General features: G+C 34.5%; 1 protein-coding gene across 6 annotated transcripts in view; it reads left to right on the top strand.

Annotated features, from left to right (window-relative positions):
* Positions 1-21,388, top strand: part of LpR1 (Lipophorin receptor 1) — a 261,835-nt gene extending 240,447 nt beyond the window's left edge. For 4 of the 6 annotated variants that reach the window (XM_083132004.1, XM_083132003.1, XM_083132006.1 and 1 more), the window contains 11 exons: positions 409-673; positions 2,178-2,429; positions 3,624-3,924; positions 5,328-5,546; positions 7,015-7,369; positions 7,855-8,053; positions 9,528-9,641; positions 12,338-12,466; positions 14,569-14,696; positions 15,897-16,052; positions 19,206-21,388. In XM_083132004.1, the coding sequence (XP_082988130.1) occupies positions 409-673; positions 2,178-2,429; positions 3,624-3,924; positions 5,328-5,546; positions 7,015-7,369; positions 7,855-8,053; positions 9,528-9,641; positions 12,338-12,466; positions 14,569-14,696; positions 15,897-16,052; positions 19,206-19,250 (2,163 nt within the window). In that variant the 3' untranslated portion in view covers positions 19,251-21,388. The remainder of the gene's footprint in view (positions 1-408; positions 674-2,177; positions 2,430-3,623; positions 3,925-5,327; positions 5,547-7,014; positions 7,370-7,854; positions 8,054-9,527; positions 9,642-12,337; positions 12,467-14,568; positions 14,697-15,896; positions 16,053-19,205) is intronic. The other 2 variants (XM_083132007.1, XM_083132008.1) reach the window with 2 other exon arrangements.
* Positions 21,389-21,835: the final 447 nt, after the last annotated feature.

Genomic DNA, 21,835 nt, shown 5'->3' on the forward strand with positions numbered 1-21,835 from the left:
GCCCATAATCATCTATTCATTTTCATACATTGCTACGTATTGGTCAGATAGACTAAATTACATTTTAACATGGAGATGATGACTATGTTCACTTGAGTTTCAATTTCACTGCATTTTTCACTTCACTAAGCATATTTGGAGGTCCACTAATACAGACAAATTATTGTTGTACGTGAACTACTGAGCTTTGAGCATATACCGATCGTTTGCCTGTTCGAGCGAAGAAATAGTATATTACGTAAGCCATCTAGTGTCATCGTGCAAACTATTAGATGATCCAGCAAAAAAGGCTTGATGCAGCACTCTATTGTCTACCTACTGACAAGTTTGTTCGTTCATTACAATTATATGCTATGCTGTATTTACACTGCTGCAATGCATTTAATGATGACACCATTCTTATTGCAGGGTTGCCCAACATATGAAGTACCTGCTCCACGATGTAACGCTCGGGAATTTGAGTGTGCTGATAGAATAAACTGTGTTCACCAGACATGGGTGTGTGATGGAGATCGTGATTGTCCTGATGGTTCCGATGAAGATTCGAAAAATTGCCAAAATGTTACATGCAGACCTGATCAGTTTCAGTGCAACAATAGAGTCTGTATACCAGGTCATCTTCATTGCAGTGGTGAAGCAGAATGTCCAGACGAAAGTGATGAAGAAAATTGCAGTAAGTTTGTAGTGTAGTACTCTAATTCAGGTTTATAACTGCAGACCTCCACTGGGGTCCCAGGTTCTGGCTTAGGCATGGGTGTTCTTTGTGAGTGTTCCTTTATCAATTTAATCATATCACTCCTCATCTTCATAGGATTAGCCAAAATTGTGTTGCGTATTAATCTGATACACATCAGTGGCATATTCTCCCATGTTACATTGTATATATCGCCAGTTAACCAACTTTTTTCATATAGAAATTGCCGAAAAATTTGAAGTTGTCAGACTTCTTTTTATTTTACTTGCATTGGTCTTTTATTAGATATAATGAATATTTTATATTAAATGTAAATAAGAATTGTTGTTTCAGGATATACCACTGATACACATGGCCTCCAACAGGGAGATACACATGGTAGTTAGTGATAAAAAAAATCCTACAGTATGCAAAACATTTTAAATAACGCTTGTAAATAGTTGTATAGTAGTTTTCCTCATTTTACTGTCACTAAGAAGTATAAATATTCATCCGTTTGATTTTGACTAAGGTCAGGTTATCTCTAGATAATTAACAGGAGTGGTTCAGAATAAAATAAATTTGCAGCTGCCTGGGCAATACAATGTATGACTCCTCATTCTGCATATTAGCAGCATTGTTCATTTCTTATTTAGAATTGCATAAACAAAGTAATACCTTATCCATAACCAGGGAACGGATTTATATGTAAATACATATTTATGTATGAAGCTGAAATCAGTTTTATTTTGTATCATCATTGCGCATCATCACATGTAGACTCGAAAAATTCAGTTTTCGTTTTCCACATTTGTACATATATTAGGTTTTGGCTCATATTTTGCATATTTTAGTTATTTTTACATATTTCAGAACATATCTCAACATGTACTCCATATTTGAGCAAGAGGATTGGGTGAATTTCTTGCGAATAACTGACAAAGTTTGAAGCGATGTTAAACAAACGATAATTTAAGACCTTTTTATACACTTCAATTGCGTTAATTACAAGTTTTCCTGTCATCCAAACAATAATGTTTTTTCTTCTTCAATTTTACACCTCCCAACTGTTTGCATTTGCTATTGTAAAACACTTCAAATTCTTGTTTATTTACAATTGTTGTCAACAATAGAGAGTGAGGGCTCAAGCATCGCTCTTGGTTGTTACAAATATTATTTTGGCAACATTGGTGGAGTCCAAATTGAGAAGCTAACCCCACCCTCGCTACTAGTTGCAACGATTTTGTGGCACACATACTATGGGATTCACTTATCTGATTTATCTTCAAGACAGTCACAGTAATAGTTACAATGCCAAGACTGTATTTTATATAGCTCATGTAGTGTCTTATATTTAAAAAGGTAAATTTTTACAACTTTAAGGCCTTATTTAACTCCATATTTTGATGAATATAACTAAATACGTATTTACATATTTAGCACATTTTTACTACATATAATTCAGTTCCCTGTTCATAACCAGTTCTGTTGTTCCTTTTGTCAGCATCTCAAGCCTCTCAGTGTGACCTGAAGACTGAATTTGACTGTGGTGGTGGTATGTGCATTCCTCTGAAGAAAGTGTGCGACAAGAAGCCAGACTGTCCGAACTGGGAGGATGAGCCAGGAGAGAAGTGTGGCCAGAATGAGTGCGAAAAGAACAACGGAGGCTGCTCGCAAGTGTGTGTAGATACTCCGGCAGGGTATTACTGCGATTGCTTTCCGGGATTCAAGTTAATAGACAACAGGACATGTGATGGTTAGTACTTGTACCCTGTGTTTAACTTTATTACAGTATTCATTATTCCCCCTCCCTATCCATAAATTAAATGAACTGAAAGGTTATGCTATAAAAGGTCATTAATGAATATTCAATGAATATATATCTTCGTGGGGAAAAAAGGCTTTCATGCATGCTAGTTAATTTTTTAAAAAGCCAAAATAAAATTGTTTAATACAGGTTACATGTTAAGGCACAAATGAGAGCAGTGTCCATTCACAGCCTTTGGCATCTGTGAAGAAGATTTTTTTCAAATTTTCCTCCATTCGAAAAACCACCCTGATATTCCAAAATATGAAAAATTACATATGCTTAGAATTCCATCTAGAGCATTGACGTGAATTTTCGGGTAGTTTGCTTTTGCCATTATCTAGATATTCTCAAAAGTTTCGCTATTACGTAAGTCTGTTAAATAATATCTAGATAACAGCGAAATCAAACTACACGAAAATTCACGTCAATGCTCTAGATGGAATTCTAAGCATATGTCATTTTTCATATTTTGGAATATCACAGTGGTTTTTCGAATGGAGAGAAAAATTTGAAAAAAATCGCCCTTACACATGCTGAAGGTCCAGTCGAACCTTAAGCTAGGAACACTTGCATTTCAGCTCATTTTCTTGTAAAAACTTTGTCATTACAAAAATTGGGATGAATTTACTGAATTATATTTGAATTTCTAAAACAATTGACTGTACATATTTAACTGTACAAGTTGGTTGCTCCACTAATAATTCTGTACGAAGAAAATTTTGGAAACATGTTTTCAGTTAGTTCAGTGTTTGAAGTGGAAAATGTTAACTGGAGGGGATGTTTGGATTAGCCTTGGGGTTAGCCAAGGGGGAGGGGGTGCCCCTATGGTTTAACATGATGAGACAGCTGGGATCCTTACTGGTTAGTTCTGTGTTGTTAATAGACCAGCTACTCTTCAGTATTTAACAGGAAGATGTGAATTTTAAGTGTTTTCAGTTCTTGATTGAAAACTTGTTTTTGTAACATTTGTTTCATAACGTTGTAGACTACAACCTGCTTTTGCTATCATATATTTTAAACATTAGCTGAAATTGGGCTAAAACAGAGCAACGTGTTTCAGATTGGTATTCTTTTCCCCAAGATATACATGTTTACTGTGATATATATTTGAAGATAATTTTCTCTGCATCTACATTCCAGATATAAATGAATGTGACACCCCAGGAACATGTTCTCAAACTTGCATCAATGAAAAGGGAAGATTCAAGTGTGAATGCCTGAGTGATTACCTGAAAGACCCCCACGACCACACAAGGTGCAAGGCTAAGGAAGGTCATGCTTCCTTGTTATTTGCCCGCAGACATGACATTCGTAAGATTTCCTTGGATCACCATGAAATGACTGCAATTGTCAATGACACCAAAAGTGCCACAGCCCTTGACTTTGTGTTCAGAACAGGAATGATTTTCTGGAGCGATGTCAGTGATCAGAAGGTTTACAAGTAAGTAAAAATGTTAATTTAGTTGTAGTGACCTCAATGGCATTGTGGCAGCATCGTTATCTTGTAATCAAGGGCTTCCGAGGACATGGTGGTTCAGATCCCACTTTAAACTATAGGTTCAGTCCCGATCATCCTATCTGTACATAAATTGGACTTGAAAACAAAAAACTCACTCATTCACGTGTTGCTTGGAAACACACATTCAGGATAAATGCAACATTTCATACCAAATTGGCACAAGCAGCTGCACATGCCACTTTGTTGCTTGCAATTGGACTGGACCCTAGTCTGTTGGTTGTGCATGCTTAGTAAAGTCTTTCCAACAGAGGCCCATGTTTCTTCTCTCTTCAGTGTGAAACCTTCATGTTGCTCATCGCTTGTCATTTTACTCAATCCTTCTTTCATAGGAAATAGTGTAATTTAAAGTTCAAGGAGGTTAAATGATATTTATTTGCACTTTTATGTTAATTCATGTTAGCTTTCAATGTTTCAAAGGTGTTCTCTTAATTTTAGAAGTAAAGAGTGGAGCAATCACTCTTTAATTGACGATACATTTTTAGTTCAGTTGTTTTTGAGGTTGATTATAAAACAAAAAACCAAACATTGAGGAAAATGAAACCAGTAAATAGAATGAGTACAATTTCATATGACGAGGGGTGGTTGTTATTTGCTAATTATATTTACAATTTGTTACTTTTACATGTTTGGAGGGGACTGTTCCCTTCATTCACCCATGCTGACCTCTGTGGTGGAGTGATTAACACAGCATGCTATGATGCCAGGGGTCTTGGTTCTAATCCCGGATTGGGCGTGGGTGTTCTTTGCGAGTGTCCCTTCATCATATCATCATCCTTATCACGAAGATTAGTCAAAAGACCAAATCAAAATTAATCCATCCATGTACAGTCACACACACTTCTGAGTTGTAACAATCTCATTGACTTCGAATGGGATCATTACAACCCAGAAGCATCTGTGACTGTACATATACAATAATTTCCTTACATCAAAGCTTAATAAAGAGTACAAGAAAGACTGTAAATTCTAATTTTATAATAAATTTTATATAGCATTAAACATGCATCAATGATTACATTGCATGGTCTAATAAAAAAAAAAAACTTCTACTAAAAACATGTAGCAGTTGTCGATCTGTTGAGTTCAAGAATTAAAAATGAAGTTAAACCACCAACTTGGATCAATTCTTGTATTAAATTTTCTTCATACTTTGCTATAATAATCAGGGTGCAAGTACTATGCTCAATATACAAATTTGTACCAGCTAGTGTTAAATAAATTGCTATGTAGTTTACACACAGAAAGTAATACGTAAAGAAAATGTAAAAGGTTGCAGTAATTCTGTGTACAACGTAGAGTATTGCGTATTTTTTTTTTTCCTTCAGAGCCCCCATTGATGAAGGCAAAGAAAGGACTGTTGTTGTGAGGGACGACCTGACCACATCAGATGGCTTAGCTGTTGATTGGATTTACAATCACATATACTGGACAGATACAGGAAAGAACACAATAGAATTGGCCAACTTTGAAGGGAACATGAGGAAAACTCTGATTAAAGACGATTTGGAGGAACCAAGAGCTATTGCTCTCAATCCTTTGGATGGGTAAGTGAAATTTACGTAATAATAAGAGATATCCATTAATCAGTTTCAAAAATGGTTCAAATGTAAGAGGGACAAAGAATGAAAAATACATTGGTTAGAACAAAACACTTATTTCTTCCTCCTTTTCACGAGGGTGTATTTTTTTAGAAAAATGACTGATAGTTTAATTGATATTGACTAGACTAATAGATATTTTGTAGTTTTGGTAAATTTTGCTGATAATTTGGCTGATTTGATATTGATGTTTCTGTAAATAGGTGATAGTTGATGGCAAATTCTGCAATTTTGTTGTTTTATCACATGAAAGTATAATACACTTGTCTGGCTTCGGTAGAGTAAATTGTAAAATGGCTTTTTTTATTTTATAAGGCAAAATCCATTGCGTGACCTGGTTAGATACATTAATTACAGGGCTTGTAATCAAGGGATCCCAGGTTTGATGCCCGTGTGGAGGCACACTGCACAGTTCTTTCGATCCCCCTTTGAACTGTAGGTCCAGTAACGATTAGCCTTTCTGTGCATAAAGTGGAATTAAACAAACACTCAAACATTACTTACAGGGCTGAATGAAGCACTCACTATCCTATGTTCTTCTTAAAGGTTCGCATAACCACTTTTTATAGATGCAAAATAATCTAAAAATAAATAACTGTGTTAGATTATTTTGCATCCACTCACTCATCATGGAACGTTTTATCATTTTGTGGTAAATTTTATATTTGCATTTCATTGAAATCTGCCAACATGTGTGGTGGAGGGGTTATCAGAGCATGCTACGATGCCAAAGGTCTCTGGTTTGAATCCCAACCTGGTCATGAGTGTTATTTGCAAGAATCCCTTCATCATATCATCACTCCTCATTGTTGCGCTACGATGCCAGGGGTCCCGGCTTCGAATCCTGGCCTGGGCATGGATGTTTGTAAGTGTCCATCAATTTCATCGTATCATCACTCATCCTGATCTTTGCAAATTAGCCAAAGGTGGCACAAGAAGCGATGTAAAATAAAGCAATTCAATCAATCAATCAAATCACTCCTCATTGTCGCAATTAGCCAAAAGTGTCAGAAAAGCAATGCTCAGTAATAAAAATACAATCAAATCAATGTAATCAGTTAAAATTGAACATTAGTCTATTCTCATTCAAGTATTACAAAAAAAAAAAAAAATCCCAGAAATATGTAAGCTTTCAACATACGAAAGCAGAGCCTCAATTTTACGTTCTCCTACTTTATACATTTTTCCATATTATATAACTTTTGTAGTCACAGTGCCTCAATTTGCATTCCACTGTACTCATTTTATTCTTTATATATATGCTGGCATATAGCAGATGATTTTAGGTTTTAGAACAACAGATAAAAGTTTTTGTAATAAAGTATATTTGCTTTTATTTCAACCATCATGCACACTTACGTATTTTGACTGTACAGTCGTAATATACTAACGTGAGGAATGATTTATTTTACAGTTGGATGTATTGGACAGATTGGGGCACTGAACCAAAGATTGAACGTGCAGGTATGGATGGGTCTCACAGGCAAGTTATCGTGAGTTACGAAGTTAAGTGGCCCAACGGACTCACCTTGGATCTTGTGAAGAAGCAGATATACTGGGTCGATGCCAAGCTCAACACCATCTCATCCTGCAATTTCGATGGCACTGGTCGGAGAGTTGTGTTGTATTCCCCGGACACACTGCAGCATCCGTTCTCCATCACCACATTTGAAGATTCGGTTTACTGGACAGACTGGGACAAGCATGTGATTTACAAGGCCAACAAGTTCACTGGGAAAAACATCACGGCTATCACTGCAACACACATGGTAATTATTAGTATATTCATATTGTATTCTTATACCATGGGGAAGCAAATGCTGATAAAAAAAAATAGTTGCAATTTTCACCACCAGGTTGAAATATGTGCACCTTAAGAGATCACCTCAGGAGAGAGAATTTAAAAATACTGTAGGAACTCTAGTAAAATAAAATTTTACTATTTGAGGTAATTTTAGACAATACAGCAACAATTTTAATTTTTTTCTAGTTTATTTAATTACCGATTGTCACATTTATGGACTCATGATATCTAATTTGATCTGCTAGTTTCTGTAGTTTTTCTGGTAAAATGAAGAATTTTTAGTGTATAGAAATCACACAGTGGCTCATGCTATTTGTCACTTTTTATGAATAGTTTTCAGTAACTGAAGTTACTCGAAATGCACACTTACTTCAGTTATTTTGGAATATTAATGGAGTGTACTTCTATAACAAGACTACATATGTTGACTCAATCTTTTCTCTCTTCCAGTTACAAAATCCTATGGTTATCCATGTCTACCATCCATACAGGCAACCGGATGGTGAGAATTTCTGTCAGGCTGTGAATGGACACTGCTCTCATTTGTGTCTTCCTGCACCTCAAATTAATACAAAGTCTCCAAAATTCTCTTGTGCATGTCCGGATGGCCTCAGGCTTTTGCCAGATAGGCTTCTGTGTGTTGAGCAAAGTAAGAATTTTTATTATTTTATTCCATTACTTTTTTATTCCTATGTATGTATGTTACTGGGACATTTTCAAATATTAAGAGGTTTAGAATAAAGTAACAGATTGTTGCTGCGACAGCCATTTGAAATAGTGTTTTCAGGGTATGTTCAATGAACGCATGCTTATATTTACTGGTGTCATTAACAATGATTATAGTTTTTGTGTAACTCAAAATTATTGAACTTCTCTGTGTATTTTCCTACTCATAACTTTTGTAATTACTTGACCTTATTCCTTACATATGTACCTTTTTTTTCTTTCAGAAGAGCATTTTTGAGATGTAATTATAGTTTGCATAATTTAATGGGAGTTTTAACAGCTAACATTTTAAGTTATAACTTGGGTTCAAAATACAATTATAATCATGGAATATGCTTGACATTTTCTTTTTCTTCATGGGAAATGTATTAACTTTAGCTTTTTCATTATTCATATTCTTAAAACTACTATGGAAATATCTGACAAGTGCTCCTTCCAGCTTGAATATGGGCCTCTCCAATAGCATAGTGACTAATATTGTTGCTTTGTAATCGATGGGTTCCAGATTTGATTTCCAGTGGAGCTTTGTTGCACAGTGGCTCGACTCTACTTTGAACCGTAGGTCCAATCCCGATTTACCTATCTGAACATAAAGTGGACTTGCATGAATGTATGGATTGAAAATCATAATGGTTAAATTTGAAGGGGGGGGGGCATAATTTAAGTAAATGTTATGTAAAATAATTCAAACAACTGATGCTTCTGCATTAGGTACTAGGACTAATGAAAGTATTAATGCACCACTTGCAATAAAACAGTTAGCTTATTGCTCTTGAGAGAAATTTGATATATCTTCTCATGGTTTGCAACTATGACAGAATGTTAGCAAGTACCTTTGTGATGATATTCCTTAGAGATAATTCAAAGAGAAATGGTTTCAGAATTTTTCAGGGAGACATTAAATGCCCAAGAACTTTATGAAAATAATATGTACCTAGGCATATATTGATGTTGATAATGTAGACATTGTACAATTGATACACAATAATATGTACAGAATTTATATTTCTCATTAAAGATAGTGGATGAGGAGGCATTGGCACTGTATAATGGAACTTGCACACATATTTCCATCCAAATGATGGCATAAACTAATAATTTATCATAATTTGCATGTTAGATTTATTACATCATAGTACTTATATACATTTAAGGCTGATTTAACAACACAAATGCTGATGTGGATGATTTATCTGTCCTTCATATTAAAATTGAGGTCTCAAAAAAAAAATGCATGCTTATTATTTAGTTAAGTTTGGGTTTAATATATTTTTTAAGAAATGCCATTTAATTTTTTAAATCAACTTCCAAACGAGGTTTGCCCATCCTTGACCTGGTTAATGGCTTAAATTAAGGACAAGAACTAACATCGCTGGTGTATTTCTGTATATTTTCAGCAACTACCACCACAAGTACTTCTGAAAGAAGTGTCAGTACTAAAACTGTTGATTCGTCGTCAGATGAAAATTCGACTCCATCAAACACTAAGACCAATACCCTTAACAATCCATGTGAGTAAAAAAAATGAGAATCTATCCTGTACACCCACCCATTTTATGAAACCTGCCTTTTTCTTTTCTTTATTTTTTTTTTCTTCATCCACATCGTTTCGTTAATATGGTAAATGTAGATGTTGCTTCAGCTTTGTTTTGCTCACTAATTGGCTTTGCTTTATTGCTGTTGCCATGCATGTTGTTTCACTTTGTACTGTGTTTACAAAATAATGAATCCTTCTTAACTAAACTTGATATATATATATACAGTACATATATATCCTTCCTAAGCAGTCCAAAATTGGCACACACATTCCATCTTCTAGACTAGACTTTTCTAACACCAGTTATTAATTTCTTGTGTTGCATATAATTTTTTTTCAGTGGATATTTGATACATGAATTTCTTAACCCATGGCAGTCAAGTTAGATTTTAAACCCTTGTAAATATCCCATCTCATTAAAACATATTAGCATGAAAATAGTTAGTTTTTTATCGGTAAGAGTTGTTAACTTACCAGCATTTTTTCAAACATTCGAAAAATAGATATCTAACATTTTATGAAGTAACAAGAATCCATATGATTTGGTCTTGCAAAACTGCAACTCCAAAAGAAAAAAATGCATGTTTAATGAAATTAAGTTTTGTAATTTGAGAGTGCAGGAGAAAACTAACTTGTAAATATGAGGATTATGTGACTTATTTGATTGTATTGAACATTCCCTTGTTGCATGGTTCTACACAATGACACCCGGTCCCATATCCATGTTCTGCAAATGCATGTGCTTGAATAAGAAATCTGGTAACAGATTTGGAGTTTACAGTTGCTGTCAAACATGAGAATGGCATTTATCAAGGTAGTGTGCCTACTTTTAAAGCATGATGCTTCTGTATGCTGAACAGTGCGTGTTGGGAAGCGGAAACTGCAGTTTTTCATGATCTGAAAAGTTGTAGAAACCTGTGTAAATAAAACTGACAAAGCACCATGGGAGTGATTCCAGTTTATTCGATATGTGGATATATGTAATTTAGAAATAATTTGTAAACATTTACAGTTCTTAAGCTGACCACAATTTACACAATACTGAATTCTTAGCCCCCTCCCTCTCACACGATTCTGACTACTAATTTGTAGTGATGTAATGAAGCAGGGGATTTACCAATTCTAAAATTACAAGTATTTTTTTACAAAAATTAATTTTTCTGCCACATTTAACACATTCTTATATTACATGGTAATTTCAGTGAAAAATACATGGTACATATCTTTGTGTGCAAAACCATAAGTTAAAATACAGGACATATATATACATGACAGAAATTTAGTTTGATAATTCAAAAGCATTGTAAGAACTCAAAATCCATAATTCTTAGGTTATTCTCTTACAGGAGAACAACACAACCCCGCAGTGTACTAAATATGAAAGTTGTGCCATTTTTTTTATTCTCAAAAGATAAGAAATGTAATATATGAATTGGTTTAAATGCCAGATTTTTGCAGATTCCAATATGCCACTTTGGCCAAATGTTCCTACATTGGAAATAGCTTTGTTACATTCCTACCAGTTTGGTTATCTAAAGCAGAACTTCGTTAAATTATTTCTTCAGTTTCCATTGATCAGTTGAAATAGGCACATTAGGTTTGAAAAGAATAATTCTGATTTACATGTGATTTGGAGATAGTAATTTCTCTCCACGATACATTCAACTTCCCCCATACATATATGTATTTCTGTTAATCTACTTTCTCTAAGCCCATGTCTCGTGCCAACAAATTAATCAAAAGTAAGGGAAAAAATCAGGTGGAAGAGAATTGTGGACAATGCTTTCTGTGAAGTAATGCTTTCCTTTTAATACTTAAATTGCCTACTTTATGGGAACAAGAGTGTACAAATGAAGGCTGAGCTTTGGTCCGATACAGACTCTTGTCATTCACACCGGTATCTATGCTTGAATATTGTAACAACTTGAAATAGTTTGAAATGTTTATAAATTTTAATACATCAGTTTTCCATTGAAATTATAGCATGAGATCGGTTTTAATTCAGCTGGTGTGGGTGGTTAAATTCGAGCTGATGCTCCAATAACTGAAGTCATGGTGCTCTAGTTGGTAGGGTATCTGTCGTGTAAGAAACCGGGGTGAGCGATTTCAAGGGAAGAAAATCTTCACCAGTGACCCTGTATAGATTGGCTCTGGGGCTCACCTAGCCGATAATCTGGAGGGAAAATCCTGGTGGGTAAAGTCAGCTGGAGTGTAGTGCTGATCTCACCACCTCCAACCACGGCAAAGATCAAGAGTATGTGGAGCTGTACCTTCATGGCATGGTGCAATCCACAGGCGATAGCTTTACAGTTTTATACTTACTGATAACAATACCGCTGAGTTGGTTGTTCAGCCCTGTTGAACAATTTGCATTGCAAATTCTTTCACCTGTACAAAATAATCTATTGATATTTGAGTAACCTTAATATGCATGATACAGTGCAAATGTGATTGTCATAAGTCTTTGCATGTTACTGCCTATAAGTATGAAACATTTCTAACATTTCATTTGAGATTTTATTGTTTACTGATTAGTTTCTAAAAGCAAGTTATTTTAAATGTTGTGGTGTGCATTCTGTGTACATGAAAATCATGCATGTCGTGTGAAGTGAAAGCATGTTAGACTTACCTTAACTTTAATTTCTTATGCTTTTAATGAATCCTTCTTAGCACCACCAACTGCATCTCATGATAGCTTTAATGCCTCCACCACTGCAACAAAACTGAGCATGGCTAATACCACGCTGGAGGATGTTTTTAGAAACGCTGCTTCATTCTTTCCTACAAAAACCACTGCAGGTAACTGATCGGCATTGCATGGTAGTTACTGGTGAACTAGGAAAAAAAAAAAAGTAGCAGCACACTATTCGTTCCAGTTTCTTTAATTCCGCATTTTTTAGATATAAGTTCTGGTAGCGTACTTTAGAAATGTGTAGGATTAACAGCATGATTTAGAATGTGTTTTAGCATGGTTTAGTTGTTAATAACCATCCCTAAACATTCCACACACTTCTTCCCGCTTCCTTACCTTATCCACTTTCCTACAAAGCATAGAGAAAAACAAGAGCAAAAAGAAATCCCTAACAACATTCGCAATTAGAAGTTCACGTAGATCTGGATGCAATCAGCACTTCGTCGTCTGTTGTAGATGTTTTTTTTCTTTTGGAAGAAAGTTCTTTTTCTCACACTGCTGTTACTGCTACTTCATAAATACAGCTTTTTTTTTTCTTTCCTGCAGTTTAGTTGGTTTGGAGACCGCCTTTGTATATTCTGGTTGAAGATTCAGTAGATAATTCTGTAATTTTTTTCAATTTTTCAGTGCTGCACTACACTGCCTTATTTCTTTTTTTTGAGGGTGACAGGAACCTGATAGAGTAGTCAAAGTAGAAGAAACTAACCACTTACACTTAATCTCTCCTAAGGATTAGCTTTAACACCATCTGGTTGGTTGGTTTTTCTAGGCAGAGGAGTAAGGTTGTAGTTAGTTTACTGACTTTTGTGGATAATATTTGTACGTACTTAACAATTTTTTAAAAAATGTTTGTATTAATAGCACTAGTGAAACATTCAAACCCTGTTTGATGCTGAAGATAAGTTTCTCCGAGTTGAACTCTTTGTAAGGTGTGCTGATTTTAAAGAGAATAAGTCATTAGTACATGCATTGCATGCAATGAAGTATTTTCATTGAAAGATTAAATTTCGAACGTGCTCTCCTCAATAAATCAGCACCAAATGGGGTCTGGATTTATTTGGTAGGATGAAATATTGTGCACTTGGTCATATTGTAAGGAATTCTTGTAAAACACATACTTAATTTTTTTTAAGAATCGCACCTGCTACAAGGGCATATGTTGTCCAAAACATACCGCAGAGGGGCTGCCACATTATTTAAAACATTGGCAGCAATGAGTTTTTCTTTCCATTTCAAACCACCTCAGTGATTTAAAATGTACGACAAAAAAGATACAAGTTTTTTATTTGATTGGAATCCTGTGAAAAGTATTATTAGAACTAATTAATATAATGATCATGTACTGACAATTTTAAAGCCTTAAAGTAGAAATAAATACAGTGTATATTTAAAACATAATTTTGCTTTTGAAATGCAGGAACTTAAAATTGGTGTTGCACAGTCCTTTGAATTTTAAAAGCAATCAAATTGCAATGAAAATTAAACTTGTTTTTGTTAATATATTAAGGATATTTAATCAATATTCATACATGTTCTTTCATGTAAATGCACCTAAGGGGCCATAAAACAGTATTTTTGTGTAATTTGAGGTTAACATTAAAAAAAGAAACAGTTAGTTACTACTTCTTCAGATGGGTCATTTCTTTCTATTGCAAAAATTTATCAAACTATGTATCTTCAGTAGAACAGCTCTGCGATGCCACAAAATAAACAAAAATTGTTTACATTTTCAAACAAGTGCCGTTTGTTTGCCTACCCTACTGTTGTATTTTTCTACAGGAAACATTTGTTGTTAATATAATGAAAGAAGTAAACTTACTTTCTGATCATGCACAGTACTTTTGATGTGTTTTTTTGCATGTAGGAAAGTGTTATGCACAAGTTGCTATGTTAATAGGTGCCACAGAATTTGTTTGGCTTCCTTTGTTCTTATCAACACAAGGTTGTAGAACAGGATGTGTGGACAGAAGATAACACAGACAGCCACGGTTATCTGTTTGCCACCAGCTGTCATGTTCTAAGCCATGCAGTTACCTTGTAAAGCTTGTGGAAAGTTGCATTGCAGTAATTTGTCTTGTTAGGATTTCAGCTACTGGCCAACATGAACTACACAAGATTTGATCTGGGTAAGGGGTGAGAAAAGACTTCCATGTGTTTTTTGCCTGTCAATAAATTTGAAATATAATTTAATGTTTGTATTCCTTTACAGTTGACATCAAGCCAAATGGAACGCAACCTTCTGAAAGTGGGCCCTTTGATCCCCAAGAGGCAGACAGTGGAATGGTTGCAGGCATCGTGATAGCTGTTGTCACGGTTGTGTTAATACTTGCAGCATTGGTGAGTTAATGTTGTATTAATTTTTTTTAGATCAAAAACTCATAATTCTCAATACTATTTTTATTAGTACACATATCAGTGTGTCTGGACAGATTCGGTCACTTGATATTCACAGATGCTTATCTGGAGTCCAGCATGTGCTAAAATTTAAATCTATGAATATTTTAAAGTAAAGTCGGATGACAATGGCAAAACTTATTTTATAACATTTAAGGAATTTTACATTCCAATAATGTTCAAATTAGTTACTACGTAATTTGAAGATATGAAGAGTGAAATTTCAACATGTCATGTGAAAAAGTGCAACTCCAGTGTATCAGATTTACAGAGGAAGTAATGTACTCTTAGGAATATGTGTCGACTCTTTAAAAAGTCTGTTAATTGGAGATGACTCCACCATCGTGTTAAGGATTAGAAATGGAAATATGTCAACCTGACCTTGAATTGAGCTCTTCTGAGGAGTTTATTTAAACAAAACTGTAAACTGCATTTTTGGAGTTACGTTCCTCTTGTTTCCATATGATGATATGAAGTTTTTAAGTCCACATTGTGCACAGATAGACTAATCGGGACTGAACATACAGTTTAAAGTGGGATCCGAATCAGTGTGTGCCTCCACTGGGAACCAAACCCAGGACCCCTTGATAACAAGGTGATGCAATTACCACAATGCCATCAGGGAGGGCCTGAACAGTATGAAATGAGCGCACCACCACTATCTCCAATATGTAATAGTTAGCATGTTTTCTCAAATTTTCCTCTCCATTCCAAAATATGAAAAATTACGTGTGTTTAGAATCCCTTCTAGAGCATTGGCGTGAATTTTCGTGTAGTTTGCTTTCACTGTTATCTAGATATTATCAATAGTTTAATAGATTTACGTAATCGCAAAACTTTTGAGAATGTCTAGATAACAGCAAAAGCAAACTACACGAAAATTCACATCAATGCTCTAGAAGGAATTGTAAGCATATCTAGTTTTTAATATTTTGGAATATCAGAGGTTTTTCGAATGGAGGAAAATTTGAAAAAAATTGCCGTTACGGCTGCCAAAGGTCCAGTCGAGCCTTAATGCCAGAGTTTACTTTTGAATAGCAGTGCCAAGGTTTCTGTTTTTTAAATATTGGAAATTACTTTTCTGTGCATGTAAACTTTGGGAATTAATGAAATCTTTAACATGTTTCCCCCCTTATTTTCCAGATTGCTTTCATAGTGTACCGGCACTATTTGCATCGAAATGTCACAAGTATGAATTTCGATAATCCTGTGTATAGGAAAACTACAGAAGACCAGTTTTCACTTGAAAAGAACCAGTATCAACCCACGAGAATATATCCAGCCACAGTTGGAGAAGAGGTAAGGGCTTTGACCCTCGAAAACTCATCTCTGAGATAGATTCAACTGATAAAAACAAAATTAATTGCAAATTGACACCAAGAAAGTAATCAACAATGACAGTGTTCTTTTAATTGGTAGAGAAAAGAATCCTCGAATACTATAGAGTTCTTGTAATTTGAAAGCCATCCACGGCAAATGTATCGTTCGCAAATATTTTTCCCTTCCTATATTTTGTATGGAGATTTGTTTTTTAACCCATGTTGCAACAAGCACTAGTGGATTTTTAGATTAGTATTTTGTAGCATGATCTAAATTTTCTATCCTCATAGAGAACAGTGCCAAACACAATGTTTTTGAGCTTAATTTTATAAATTATTTTTATGTGCAAGCTTCCATTTTTAAAAATATTCATTAGTGAAGAGATGCGTAGCTTATAATCCAGTAGATTGTTTTTGGTACAAAGCTTTTGCTTGTGCTGTGATAAATCTGCTGACGTAACTTTTTTAAAAAAAACAATCCTCCCAAAGTAATCTTCCTATCAAAGTTACCTGTATTTCTCCTTTTCTAGCCAAATGACCAAATTGAAACAATTGCTTCCTATATGCATAAAACTGCATGCATTTTGTGCCAAACCACTTGCTTTTTCTCTACTTTCATCTTCATTGGTCATTGCTGGTGAACTTTCTTTGATGTAGACAACACACTGTCAGTCACGTTATAAACAAAAATGTCCAGAATTTATAGTTTTTGTCTTGTAAGAATTTTTTTTAAAGAAAAAGTGTAAAAAAAAATTACTGGTAAAGAAACATGATTGTTGCACAGCAATGCTTTTTATGGACTTTGCAATTTTTTCATGACTGTCACATGAAGGGATTTTGCGAGTCACTGGTAAGTAAGTACTTGTAGAATAGAAGTGCATGAGTATTCGTGTTTAGCATCACAAGGTTAGATATTTTCCACTTTTATTTTATTTTATTTTTTGTATTTAAAAATAGAGGTTATGATTTGAAAGAAGCCTTCACGTCCACGTTTATATTTTTCATTCTAGAAGTTCATGTTGTTAGATGCATTTATGTACAAAAGATGCTTGCTATGGTTGTTTCTACTTCTATTTTGTTTAGAGGGAGGGAAGAGTCAGAGTGAGGATGCGGCACATAAAATTCTTCATAAGTTCAAAAGTTAATAGAAAACATTGCATTATGAGTTTTCTACGTACTGCGATAGTCTAGTCGGTAGGGTATCTGACACGCAGTCGACCCGGGATCGATTCTTGTGGATGGGTGATCAGACCTTGTCATTACATAAAGTGGCTCTGGGGCTCATCCAAGCTCAAATCAAATGGTACATGGGGGAGGGGGCAAAGGTGGCCAGAGCATGGTGCTGATCACACCACCTCCAAAATGGCCAAGATAGAGAATGTGTGGAGGAGCCATATCCCTACACCCCCTAAAATGTGCCTTCATGGCTTTGTGCTATGACAATGGGGAACTTGACCTTTGTTATTATGTGTGTTCAAAAAACTGAGGAGCAGCACTGCAAACAAAAAAAATATTAGAAATGAAAGTAGGCCTACAGTGAACAGCCAACATATAGAGGTAAAAATACCAAAAAATCATAATTTTTAAAAATATTAACCAGTGCTGGACCAGTTGGCATTGAATGACCTTAATCAAAGTCTCTTCATGAGACAGATATCAATGTTTACAAAATATCACTGAAATAGTTTTGAGCAAACAAAAATTATACAAGCCATTCATGGGAATGATGTAGGAACAGGACTAATTTTTGTGTTGGGCCTTTCATAGCAATGTTAATTGTCACTATGGCAAGCTGAGGGGGGGACCACAGCCTCCTCCTGAAATTTTGACAAAAATAAAATTTTTCGCAGTAAAGAACTTGGAGGGGAGAAGTGATAAATGGTAATTATGAAATATTTTATTGTGTATTCCCCTTAGAAAGTAAATATGCAATGTCCACACTTACAATTCCAACCCCCTCTGAAGAAAAATCCTGTGTAGGTAAGGAATTTAAGTTGTGTATGTGTTTCAGCAGTAGTTTCCTTTTAAGAGTTAGTATGATATTTTTAAATTTTGTGAAAATTAAGGAAAAAGTACCAAATTGAACATTGATGAATAGATTAGATAATTGGATGTGTTCCAATTGCATGAATTTCAAAACGTTCATTTTTTTTTCTGAAAGTAAATTGTGTCCTCTGAATGTTAGTTGATCAATTATCTACTGTTTCTCCTTTTAGGTATTGTAATGCTACCTTTCAATATGACTCCCTCATTTTCCAGGGAGCAAATTCCTTTTTGCTGCTGGTGGGAAGAATGAAACCTGTGACAGATCTGTAATTTGTTCCAAATTACCAAGAACTGTTAGGTACCATGGAGTACTTAGAAGCAAATTACAGGTCTGTCATACGTTCTATCTTCATCTGAAGATTAGAGAAGTAATGTGCTTCAAAAGTTGTGAAACCCTAACTTTTATCGGTAATAACCAGAAAACCCTGAGTAATATTTGCACTGGTAATTTTCTTTCATCTTGAAGCCTTATCCTTTAACATATTATGTTTTAAGTTGCCAATTTATACTATACAGGGAGCTTCAGAAATTAATGACTGGGACTATTCTGAGAGAATTTTCTTTCCAGAATACTAATTTCAGAAGGGTAAAGATGAAATATTTTTCTGTCTGGTTGTAATTGAAAGTTTCATGACTTATGCCATGCTAATCTGTTTTATTTGACGAGTGCAAAAATTGCATATAATGTTAGTTGGCAACACTAACAGTGTAAAATTTTATTAGCAGAGGTGTTGGCCATACAACCACATGGAAAATCAATCTTAATTTGTGAAGAATTTTCATTTCTTACATGGTAAGGTTTATAATGAAATACAGTGGAACCTCGATTTTAAGTTTTTTCAGCAGACCAGGAAAATTGTACAATGCAGGAAAATTTTATAATATAATAATTTAAATTATATATAAAATGATAATACAAATTTAATGTTGGGACTATCAAGATTGATTGTATAACATAGGAAAATTTGAAATCTGGTTTCCACTGTATTGTAAATTCCTTAAGGGGAGGAGAGGAAGTTTGTCCACGGCCTGTATTGTAGGATGTGTTTTTATAACTGCTTTACTTACCTTAACTTTTTATTTTCAGGCACAGGAGCCTTTGACAAGTCCTGGAACGAACGACTATGTATAACTTGATATGTGCCAAGTTAGTGACTTCTCTAGTTAGATATTTGCTGTGTAGTGATAATATCTAAGGTACCAAAATACGGAAGAGTGGATCAAAAATTTTCTAGTGTTCCATTTGATAAGTCATTGTGAATAGGTCATCAAAAAATAAGCTTTGCTGACATGGTCCAAACCATGAAAAATAAAAAAATGTCGGCAACTTGCAAAAGCCAGCAAGAGACCAAAATAAAAGCAGAACTATTTTTTACCTGCACATTTGAGATTTGAGATGTGTATTACTACCCGTGCCATTACTGTGATCTGTTGTACATAGATCTCCCTTGTTGAAAAAAATAATTGCATGGGCTTGCCGAAAGATAGTGAAAAATCCAGTAAGAAGCAAATTTGAATGAATTAAAAAAAAAAGTGAAGTGACATTCAACATGAGTTACGGTCCATGTTAAGTCATGTTGCAGATGTGTACAGTTGTCAATTTTATAGTGAGTTGGTTGTGTTAGTGATTTTGTAAGGAGTGCATACTGTGTTATCGGACCAACCACGCATATTGAATGAAGTGTGTAATGCGTCGGTTGCAACAGTGCTCGCAACACTCTGTCAGAACTCCCTTTTGTGCAAGAAGGCCGCTAAGCCAGTGATATGAGGTGTGTGGTATTCTATGAATGTCACCCTTGTGGAATTTAACGGAACTAGGAGCGACTTGAACACTATAGTGAAATATTTAACTCTTATAAATGTTTTGTGTATATGTGGTCAGAAAAAAAATGTTGCTGAGTGTACTTGGGTACCTTTATAATATAAATGCCATTTTTACATTTGAAGCTGATGTAGTCTAGCATGGGAGGAAAAAAAACTAGTAATTACATTGGCACAATGAAACCACTCCCTCTGTTTTTTACATAGCTGTTATATTTTGCGGTTTAAAATGTCATTCATTATATAGTATCATAATTTTTGGAGCCAAATCTTTAAGTTAAAAGGGTGCCAACAACAAAATTAGATTTTTTCATATTTTGCCAATGAGCTATTTTCAGCCATGTAGCGCAATTGTTTTGTATAACTGTACATATTTCGATGAACTGTGCATTCTAAACAATTGATTTGTGTATATTTACCAGCTTCATAGGTACCTGTATTTGATATAGTTTTCAGTGAATGTGTATAGTATTTGCTCAAATATTTTGAAGAATTTCAAAACACTGCATTCACATGGTTTTTATTTATCACTAGTTTGGTTTTGTGCACTTCTTTTCTGCACACAATATATTTTCTAAAATTTGAATTGAAAAGTTGTAACAATATATACACACACCTGTTTTTCCCCTTTAGAAATAAATTACAAGCATTTTTTTTTTTGTTAACATGTCTGTGACGACATGTCTATAAGTTCCTATATGGAAGAATTCTCCTTTTCTTCTAAATAAGAAGGCTATCAAAATATTGTCATACTGGCTATTTTTTTTTTATATAGTTTGATATCAAACTCGCATCATGAAGCAGGAGGGAAAATTTTTTGGTGCTGAGAATGTAACATTCCGGAAATTAGTATAAACCAACATAGACTGGGATGGTATATAATAATAATAATAATAATAAAGTTGTACATATGTATTTATATAATTGCTTAGTTTTATTGATCACCTGATGTTAATTTCGAAACTTTGTATGAACTTGTCAATTGATTTCCCTATCTGCATTTTTTTTTTTACTCACAATGTCTTTCTAAGCATACACATTTTCAATGAATAAATTGTCAGACCACAAATTCACATACATGCTGACAAATTTTTGTATATAATCCATTTGTAAATTTCACATGTTCATGAATATTTTACCATTTTTGAAAGGTATTCATCTGCACTATTATAGTTAGAGGCAGAGGGGGAAAATATTTCACATTCACCATTGCTCACAAAGTGCATTATCTTGAATCGTGTTTCCGTGAGGAATAGGTGCAAAGCATATTTTTCATCCATTCTGTTATTTTTAATTTTGCACATGCAATTCAACATTAGAATATGTAGTTAACATTTGAAGAATTTGATTTGTTATGATTTCTGTGTATCCTTATTTTTGGATGGAAGATTTTGCATTTGTGAGTTTGTTACTGTGATGTGCTTCTTAATAAAGATGATCTGATATTCATGTGATGTTTCAGTTTCTACTTGCAAGTTAATTTAAGAAGGCTGAACAAATTCTCTTTCAGCATCAATAACTTGTCATTTCAGATTGATACATGCTAGATAGCATTTGCAAATTTGTAATAGTGTATTTTTAATAATGTGTATTCTTCACAATTGAAATGTGTGGTCGTAAATTAACAACTATTTTAGTAATGTTTATTTGGTTTTGGTTTGAGTTGGTGTTTTAAGTCCACTTTATGCACAGTAAGGCTAATCGGGACTGGACCTACGGTTTAAAGTGGGATCCGAACCACTGTGCCATGTGCCTCCACCAGGTATCGAACCTGGGACCCCTTGATTACAAGGAGACGACGCTACCACTGCGCCATCGGGGAGGCCCAGTAATGTTCATAATTTGAAATCTTGTGACACTGGCTGGATTCTCAATTATAAAGCCATAGAGATGTTT

The sequence above is a fragment of the Lepisma saccharinum genome, chromosome 1 (genome assembly GCF_977018435.1).
Source record: "Lepisma saccharinum chromosome 1, izLepSacc3.1, whole genome shotgun sequence".
Lineage (NCBI taxonomy): Eukaryota > Metazoa > Arthropoda > Insecta > Zygentoma > Lepismatidae > Lepisma > Lepisma saccharinum.